This window comes from Myotis brandtii, unplaced genomic scaffold (genome assembly GCF_000412655.1).
Source record: "Myotis brandtii unplaced genomic scaffold, ASM41265v1 scaffold1213, whole genome shotgun sequence".
Classification (NCBI taxonomy): Eukaryota; Metazoa; Chordata; class Mammalia; order Chiroptera; family Vespertilionidae; genus Myotis; species Myotis brandtii.
Genome location: NW_005354228.1, coordinates 360,435 through 370,268, shown reverse-complemented (window position 1 = coordinate 370,268; position 9,834 = coordinate 360,435). Strand labels below are relative to the sequence as shown.

The window sequence follows — 9,834 nt, the reverse complement described above, 5'->3', positions numbered from 1 at the left end:
CTCTCTCCCTCTCTCCCTCCCTCCCTTCTTCTCTCCTTCCCTTCTTTCCTTCCTTCCTCCATTTAGTGACATCATTAGATGAAGGGGTTTGAGCAAGAAGATTAGATTTGAACAAAGTGTTCTGAGGGTAAAACTTTCCAGTGTACTATTTAGGGGGGATGACATAATTCGGGGAGCAGTTAAGTTCTGGTGACTATTTCTGAGTGACCCTTTGCATAGTCAAGCTGCGGGAGGGACAGGGGAGGGAGGGAGCACTAGGCTGGGGGTGGTGAGAAGCCCGCTGGATACTGTAACCTAGATTCAAAACTTCCAGGCAGGCCAACAGTTGACAGCAGTTTTTACTTTACTGCCCCAGGCTAGATGTTAAGGCCTAGGATTTGCCATACTCTCAGCCCATGTGGTAGTAATAATTTATGCCAGTGGGTTTTGCTGTTTGCCTACTGCTCTCAGTGAGTTGGACAAGGTTTGTGTTGGAATTTTATTTTCTCTTTGGTTTTTATTCCTTTAAGATCCCGACTTCTAAACAAATTCACCACTTGCTTAAAATAAATAGATCAGCAGATAGTGAAAAACCCTGCACAATCGCCAGTAATTGTTACCTAATTTCATTTCTCAGTTGAGTGGTTGCCAACATCAACCGCAGTCCCTAGTCACTTACACGGAGGGAACCACTCGCACACTGGGGGCCGGGCTGCCCGGAGGAGCAGCCCTATGTGGTGAGTCACATTGTTTCCCAAACGTCCTGGAACCATAACATTGCTGCTCACTGCCCTTCTCTGGCTTCAGATCGCCCGCACGGCAGTCTCTGCGCATCCACGTGCCTACTGTTTCGAAGACCAAAGGGGTTTCCGTGAGCATCAGGATGTGTGCATCTTAGGAATTCTTATGGTTCCACCTTCATCATAATTATGATGTTTCATTAAAACAATAACCAAACCTACTAATGTATTTAGTGGGAACATGGAGGGCTGGAGGCCTGCCGATTACAGGCATTTGTTAGAAGATTTAGGAATGGTAACAGCTCCCCTGGAAATGAAAAGAAAAAGACAAAAAACAAACAACAAAAACCTGAAGAGGAAGTGAAGTCATTAAATACATAAATTAGCTGTCACGTGAACCAAATTCCTTTTGCAAAACCATTAGCACTTCTGAGGAGAGCCTGGACTGTGAGCGCATGAACAAATGTCAGCAGTGAACAAATAAGAACTGTGAATCAAAGTAGAAGACAGATGTGAAACAACTGAAAATATCAAACAGCGTTATGGAGATCCTAGACCTCGGTAGCTTTAACTCTGTGCACGCTGAGCTCCAGCCTCTGCGTGAGGAGGGAGGGCAGTGGGCACGCAGCTGACAGGGACCAAGAACGACCTGTGTCAGAGCGACGCGCTGCAGAGGCCGGTGGGCGCCGAGAGGCGGGCAGAGATGCTACCTAATCCCGCAAACTGCGAGCTCCCCGGAGGCAGGCGGAGTCTCCCTCTCGCCAGGCAGCTCACAAGAGAACGCACAGGATGAGGCCATTCTCCGGGGAAGACCGAGAGGCACGAAGTGAATCCCCCAAGACCAAGGGACGGACGGACGGATGGACGGACGGAGGGTCTCCCGGCGTCTTCTCCCCGTCCCGGGCAGCGAGGCGAAGAGACCGCGCTCAGTGCAGTTTCCCTTCACCTGGGGGAGAGGCTCAGCGGCCTCACAGCGAACTCCTTCAGCAGCACTTGCTTTACAGTTCCTCCCTCGACTCCTACAGAAGCCCTGTTTATACAGCAAGGGCCAGGGGACATGCAGATCATCTGAAAAGCACGGCGTCTCCCCCCTCCCCTCCCCCCCGTGACGAGTCTGGGGCCCTGCTGCGGTGTGCGCAGGGTAAGGGGAGCCCGCGCTCTCTCTGCTGCCCCCACTATTCTGCCTGGCTGCACCTGCCGGTTTCCAGGACAGAAACCGGGATCCTTTTCCACTGGGAACTCGCGTAGGAGAGCTGGCAGATGAATTTTTAACGTGATGTAACATTGGAAACCAAGCTGTGTGGCTTAGAGAGAAACCTTTGCATCACAGCCACAGCAGGAGGCAGGAACAGCCGGGCGGGTAGGCTTCGCGAAGGCAGCAGACACCTATCCTCCGCCCAGCGCCAACAGCACGCTTGCTTACTGAGCGCACTAACTCTGTCCTCAGCAACCTGAGAGGAGGCTACTACTGCCGTCCCATTTTACAGATGAAATCATTGAGGTTAGAGAGGTTTACTAACTCACCCAAAGTCCACAGGTAGTGACAGAGTTGAGATTTTAGACAACAGAGCTTAAGTTACCGAAGTATGTGCAATAGTAGAATACACATTAGAAGTAGAGTGACCAAATAAATTATCCGACAAATAGTATATGTGAGAGTGAAAGAGCTCGCTATTAACACACGTGCTAGAATAACAAATGTAAACCGTGGACTTCCCGGACAAACCACGGTGTGTGGGTGATTTAACTGTGACCTGATTGAATTGAGATGCAACAGAAAGTGTCTCTGGATATTTATTCATTTCCTCAGGGATTATTTGTGGGGAAGCTACCGTGTGCCACACTGTCCTAGACAGTGAATCACAGACAAGGCCCTTCCCTCATGGAGCAACGTCCTAATGAACGTCATGTGTGCATATGTATCTGTATGTGCATATGTACATGTGCAATTCAATAAGTGTGTATGCAGGTGCAATAATAAGACAGATATGACATCTTTCCTCCTATAAATCTGTTGGTGTTGGACTTTAGCCTATTAAAATTATATGGGTTGAACATATAATTTATGAATCATTAACATGATAAACATATATTTAGAAAGCATTAGAATTCTACATTCCCAAAGTTATGGATGGTGGAAAAGACTAGACCAGTGGTCGGCAAACTGCGGCTCTCGAGCCACATGTGGCTCTTTGGCCCCTTGAGTGGGGCTCTTCCTAAGCCTTAGGAGTACCCTAATTAAGTTAATAACAAAATACCTACCTATATAGTTTAAGTTTAAAAAATTTGGCTCTCAAAAGAAATTTCAATCGTTGTACTGTTGATATTTGGCTCCGTTGACTAATGAGTTTGCCGACCACTGGACTAGACCAAGGTTCAAAGATTCCAGACTCAAGTGCAGCTCCCCCACTCCCCCCAGTCAGGCCACACGCCATCTCCTTGGCTCTCTCCTGCCCGGTTCAGGGTGTGAGGTCAGACTGACCTTAACGTCGGGGTTGCAGCTGCCTCCAGGTGTATTGCAGTGGGTTCACACATGACCCCGTGGAGTAGGCAGGATGTTACTGTCCTTATTGTCTGATTTTACAATGAAAAGCTGACCGTCAACCGGAGGTAGTGAGGGCCGGCATGAGACTCCGGGGCAGCCAGGCTCCGGCTCCTGGTGAAGAGGTGACGTAAGACACATCCAGGAGCTCTGGCAACCACTGATCCGACCTACCCCCCACCCCGCTCTTAAGAGCTGCAGTGCCCTGGACGCTCCCAGAGCTCTCGAAAGCGTTTCCTCATCTATTTTTTAAACCTGGGGATAATAATGGTGCCTGCCTCCCAGCGCCACTGTGAGGATTAAATGAGATAATGCGTAGGAAGCACTCGGCCCAGATGCCTGGCATGGAGAATGCTCTGCCATTGTTAGCTCTCACCATTTTACTACATGAACCACGCGGGGGGATTAGCCAGTCTCACCATCTCCACCCTCCATTGCCACCTGCCACTGAGAAGGCTCTGCTGGGAGGCCCTGCTCTGCCCAGTTTCCTCCTGGGCCTAGCAGACCAGCTTGCCAACAGGACGGTGCTGCCAGAGTGCAGTGGGGGCTCCCCGGGGGGGGGGAGGGCCCTGGGGAAAAGCCTTTCAGAGGCTCTCACATGCAGGTGGGCATGTGTCACCTGGTCTCTTTGCAGGTGAAATTTATAAATATAATCGTGAATTTGATTTTTCTTTTCTTACTTTCGCAGGTGACCTTTGTATGCCAACACTAGGCAACGGCATAAAATGCACATTTAAAGCTACGGCCTGCACAGCCGCAGGGAGAGCCTTCCGAGGCGGCCCCAGCCTCCTCTGCAATTACTGCAGAGAAAGACACACACGCACCTCAATAAGGGAAGAGCTGTTTCAATCTAGGTTGGAAAGGGCTTGCACGGTGATGAACAATGTGCAGGGTTATTCCAGGAACTACGTCAATTATGATTCATTATATTTAAAGATGTAATTGCAAGAGAGTAGCCTGTAATTGTGCATGTCTCATTGGAATGACAATACGCCACACCCACACATCTCTAACACAATAAACACATGTTTGCCTTGGCTTGCGTTTCTTTTGCTCTGAGAGTAAACTCTTTGTTAGAGACTGTTTCCTCCCTCCAGAGTCTCTCCCATTGTCCCTGTGGAAATAGTAACAGAAGCAGCAGCTACAGGTCCTCCTTCCACTAATTAAATAAGAAGCAAGTGCGCAAAGGAGTGCCAGGGCCAGAACACAAGGTGAGTGCTGAGCGGCTGCTAACGCACAGCCTCCCTCCTCTAGTCGGGGCTGTCTTTCCCGACACTCCGTCAACCGCTGCTATTTCCTTTCCAGACACGTGCAAAAACATAGAGGATAAAACAAAGGCAAATATACCTCCACACCCTGCAGACAGAAAAACTAGGAACGTACAGATTACTTTTACCTTAAAGAGAATCCATGATGACATTCTATGAGCAGAACATGCCTGTGGACTTGGAACATTAGGTAGAAAGCACTTCTTAGAGGCCATGGAAAGGCCACGGAGCCACAGTGTGGACCACGGAGGCCTCTGCCCCCTGCAGCCAGGCAGCACTGACAGCTAGCCGTGCTCAGCACTTTTTTTTTTTTTAACCTGGAAGGCCTGATATAAGGAGAAAAATCAAAGTGGGAGATGTAGGTTGACTTTCAAACCATAAAACCAGAACTCCAGATGCAGGTACTGCCCGCCCATGTGCTGGGACCTGGCATTTGAGCACCCACATGAGGACAAGAAATCTGACTTCAGTGAGTAAGGGAAGGACTCCGGCCTAAATTCTTGAGTATCAAAGAGCTACTTTGTCCTAAATAAGCAAATAGAATAGCCTGAGAAAATGAAAGGAAGCACATCCACTCTTTATGGTCTAGGGCAGCCGTGGGCAAACTATGGCCCGCGGGCCGGATCCGGCCCATTTGAAATGAATAAAACTAAAAAAAAAGACCGTACCCTTTTATGTAATGATGTTTACTTTGAATTTATATTAGTTCACACAAACACTCCATCCATGCTTTTGTTCCGGCCCTCCGGTCCAGTTTAAGAACCCATTGTGGCCCTCGAGTCAAAAAGTGAGCCCACCCCTGGTCTAGGGCAACGGGCAAAGTCACCCATGAAGTGTAAGACTCCAGGTCCATACCACACATCTATGTAAGATCTATATTCACAGTCCTTGCCTCACATAGGAAAACCAGACTAAAAAGCTAATACTAAACGCAGGGAGGTTCCAGGAAGCAGAACACTCAAACCATGTGTGAGAACCGCTCACCGCTTCAGGGAAACAGAATCCACCAGGAGCACATCCTCTGTGAAGCTAGCGCACTATCATTTACGTTATAAAATCTCTCTATACAAAAGCCTACGCGACCGTCCGACCATTTGATTGTCTGACCAGTAGTTATGATGTGCAATGACCACCAGGGGGCAGATGCTCAATGCAGGAGCTGCTGAGCTGTGGTGACTTGGCAGCTGTGTTTCTTGGGTTAAGCACCTGGAACCAGAGAGGAGGGAGTCCGATTCTGGGGTGCGTCACCTGAGAACTGCCTTTTCTCAATTCGGGAACCCTCGGAGGTTGTTGGAGAGCCGGTTTCAGCCCAATCCCTGCAGGCCAGGCCAAGGGACAATCCGTGCACCAGGCCTCTAGTCCTATATAATAAAAGCCTAATATGCAAATAGACCAAGTGGTGGAATGACCGGTTGGTGAGGGGCGTGGTGCAGTTCCCTGATAGGCCCACCAGTCGCCTCCCGCAGATGGAGGCCAGACTGTGGCTTAGGCCCGCTCCCTCCAGACCCCCTGAGGGCTCCCAGACTGCGACACCCAGGCCGGGCTGAGGGACCCACCTCCCAGTGCACAAATTTTCGTGCACCGGGCCTCTAGTAATATATAAAAGGGAAAGTCAGTAGATGTGATAAACATATGAATTAGCAACCCAAAAAACTAGAATTAACAGAACAATCTAAACCAGTGATGGCAAACCTATGACACGTGTGTCAGAGGTGACACGCAAACTCATTTTTTTGGTTGATTTTTCTTTGTTGAGTGGCATTTAAATATATAAAATAAATATCAAAAATATAAGTCTTTGTTTTACTATGGTTGCAAATATCAAAAAATTTCTATATGTGACACGGCACCAGAGTTAAGTTAGGGTTTTTCAAAATGCTGACACGCCGAGCTCAAAAGGTTCGCCATCACTGATCTAAACAGTAAAATAGTTTAAATAAAATAATGAAAAGAGGAATGAAACCTATAATTACATAATAAAGAACATGAACAAACTACAGACGAACTTGGAAAAGGACCAAAGACGCTTAAGTGAAAATAATTGAAATGGATTTCCAGTGAGTAGGTTAATCACAGAGTAGAAACACACTGCAAGTAATATGTAGCTGGAACAAACATGGAGCAGCATTAAGAAACTTGGAAGCACAACACATTTCAAGCAAGAAAAATAAAATAAATTCATACTGAGACACACCACGGCAACAGCAGAATGACCAAAGGACATCCCTTGGGTGCAAGCAGAGAGAAAAGTCAGATTAACTCCAAAGACCAGTGAGCAGCCACACAGCCCCCTTAGCAACAAAAGGGGCAGAAAATAATGAAATAATGTTTTGAAACTAAGTTATAATTACCCAACCCCTGGACTGTTATATAATTATTCAAGAAAATAATCAAAGTAAAGACATTTTTAGACAAAGACCGAGGGAATTCATCATTCAAAGGCCGTCCCTGAAGTATCCACTCAAGAACATATTTCAGTCAAAAGAAAACAATCTGGAAGAGAAGGGAGATACCGAAGTAGCAATGCAGACAAACTGGTAGCATGTTCTAGGTCTGTGCCGGGATTGCTAATATAAATTAAAACCTATTGGAGGAAGTTAAATACAAAGCAGACCCAAATTACAAGACAAAAACGTAGAATTCGATCATTGGGAAAATCTATCCAGATACAAACCATCAAATTTACTTGATTTTACAGGTGAGTTTTGCAACCCTCCCAGGAACAAATACATTTATATAAAAGGTATTTTGTATACATCTTAGGGCTTCAAGACACGTGAAAGAATTCTGCAAAAAATAAATAAAGCATCCCATTAGTGATAAATAATAGTGTAATTGTTAAAGTTGATATAAAAAGTAACATTTTGGTGTGAAATCTTATTTTATAATAATAATATGCTATTATTTGAAAAGGTACAAAACGATTCCTGTGGTAGAGCACAGTGATAAAATTCTAAAGAAAGCACCTGACTTGGTCCTTGGAAAGAGCCGGAAGCGGCGGAGCTGTCCTGCAGACAGAAAGGGGGGCATGGCCAGCCCGAGTGGGAGGCTGGGCAGGAGGGTCCGCAGGAAGCAGCGTGTGGCGTGCCCACAGGAACACCAGGCTTCAAAGTGAGATGTGGGTCAAATAATAGGGGAGACCATGAGCTTGCTCTCACCAACCAGCTGGCGAGCTCAGGAAAACCAAATCTGACAACGAGAAACAGGTAAAGGACAAGGATCGTTCTTTTGTTTTCTTCACAGATCAAGGTCTGGGTAAGTCAGGCAGGTGTTATCTAAGGAAACTGGTTTCATATTTCAAATTCAGGACAGCAGGGAGCCCAGAGGAGAAACCATCATGGACCAAATTGTTTTGTCATTCCTCAAAATAATAATACAAGTTTATCTGATTTTTAAGACAACGGGATGGAAGGAAGTGGAAAATGCTGCATCCTAAGGACAAAGGAAGTGAAAAGGGCAGGATGGGGCCTGACACCTGGGAGAGAAGTGAGGGGCATGGGGGCCCTGAGGACAAGGAAGGGGCCTCTGGCTGGGAGCCGGAGCCCTGAGCCCTGGGGGGGGGCGGGGGAGGATGCAGGCCTGTCCCACTCAGGACGGATCCACTGCCCACTGCACAGGAGACAGCAGAGGGGCAGCCTCGCACTCCAGACAATGTTTCTCTTCTGAATTCTTGGCCCCTATTTTCTGGGCTGTAAACTCCACCCCATGTATAGGACTGACCAAGCAAAGTGGGCATTTTTACTGTTTAAAAAACCCAACTTACTCAAAAGACAAACATTTAAAATGAAAGAACATGTGTGAGGATTGAGCGAAGAACAGATTGGGAGATGTTTCTTGCCAAAATTTTAAAAACTTTTCAAAGCTGTACTAAATTTTCTATGTTCTTTTATTTATGTGACCTACTTCATATATACATACACACCCTCATCACCCTCGTCCTCATCATTTTAGGAAGCTTTATTACCACAGAATTTTTTTAACCAAATAATTAGAAAGTTAATTTTCCCTAATAAGCAGGTAAAGCAATGAAAAGTTGACTCATTTAACATTTCTGATTGTAATTTGTGTTACAAACTAGAAAACTATTCTGAACTCACCATCAGGCATGATTTTTTATTTTTTTAAAAATTTTCAGTTACAGTTGACATAACGTAATATCTTAGCTTCATGTGTACAACATAGTGCTTTGACCCTCCTACAAATGTCATTAGAAGCCTCCCTCTGGGGCAACCTGTTTAACCTGGTTCAGATTAATCACCGGTAATATTTCTCCAGGATCTCTGTGGCAGGTAAGTTCAGGTACACCAGGCACATGGCATAAAAGTGCCACAAATAGAAACCATGGCATTTTGCATGAGTTAATATTCCTGTTACCTCATAGCCTCATGTCCCTCTGCACAGCTCAATTTATCATCCTCCCCAAATATGAGCAAATTAAGACATATAAATGACCCAAAATAATAGGTTTTTTTTCATTGCAACAGTTAAAATAAAAATTGAATGACTACTTAATGGGCCAGGGAAAGTGTCCCTCAGTCTAGGGGGCACCCCCGGGTCTCCCAGGAACAGAGCAGCGGCAGCAGCAGGACTACACACGGGGAGAGTCTAGACAAGACCCCAAGGACAGCTCTGGGGGCCAAAACCCACTTTCTGCTCTGAGAGCTCTCCACTGCCCCCAGCCCTGGCGGTCTGCACTCGGGCCCCTCTTTGCTGAGATCCTCCTGGCCGGGAGATAGGAGCATCTGTCCTTGCTTCCAACTCTGTGCCACCCAGGTGCAGAAAGGAAAGAGGCAACAGTAGCCAGAGAAGGTCGGCATCCGGGGGAGGCAGCAGACCAGAGAACGGCCAGTGCCGGCCAGAAATAAATCTGCATAAGAAAGCTGCCAGCAGGCAGCTCAAGGCACCTATGCCACACACCGGCACAGACCCCTCTTAATAAAATACCACAGTTAATGCGACAAGGTCACATAAGATGAAGAGATCACGATAGGAAAAGAGTAAAAAAAGGCACCCCACAGGAGGAGGCGCTGCTGGGAGAGAAGCGGAGACGCAGGGCAGCCTGGCTGGCACTCCGACAAGGAGCTGGAGCGCCAGGCTTGTCCACGTCGCCGGTGCCACCCCCACTCCCACTCCCCTGGTGTTCACTGCACGCCCAGCACTGTCCTAAGGATGTTATACAAATCCGTTCTCCTTGAATCTTCACAACAAACCCAGCCTCCAGGACGGGCAGAAGACGAGACACCGGCAGCCCTGGTGGATCCGGGCTCACCCCCGGCCAGGTGGCCTCTCCATTTCTCAGTTCCCT

At 47.2% G+C, this 9,834-nt stretch overlaps 1 protein-coding gene across 1 annotated transcript in view; it reads right to left on the bottom strand.

Annotated features, from left to right (window-relative positions):
• Positions 1 to 7,849, bottom strand: part of SLC9A2 (solute carrier family 9, subfamily A (NHE2, cation proton antiporter 2), member 2) — a 166,891-nt gene extending 159,042 nt beyond the window's left edge. Inside the window, exon 1 of the mRNA XM_014533124.1 lies at positions 7,496 to 7,849. Within this exon, the coding sequence (XP_014388610.1) occupies positions 7,496 to 7,559 (64 nt within the window). The 5' untranslated portion in view covers positions 7,560 to 7,849. The remainder of the gene's footprint in view (positions 1 to 7,495) is intronic.
• Between the last annotated feature and the right edge of the window lie 1,985 nt (positions 7,850 to 9,834).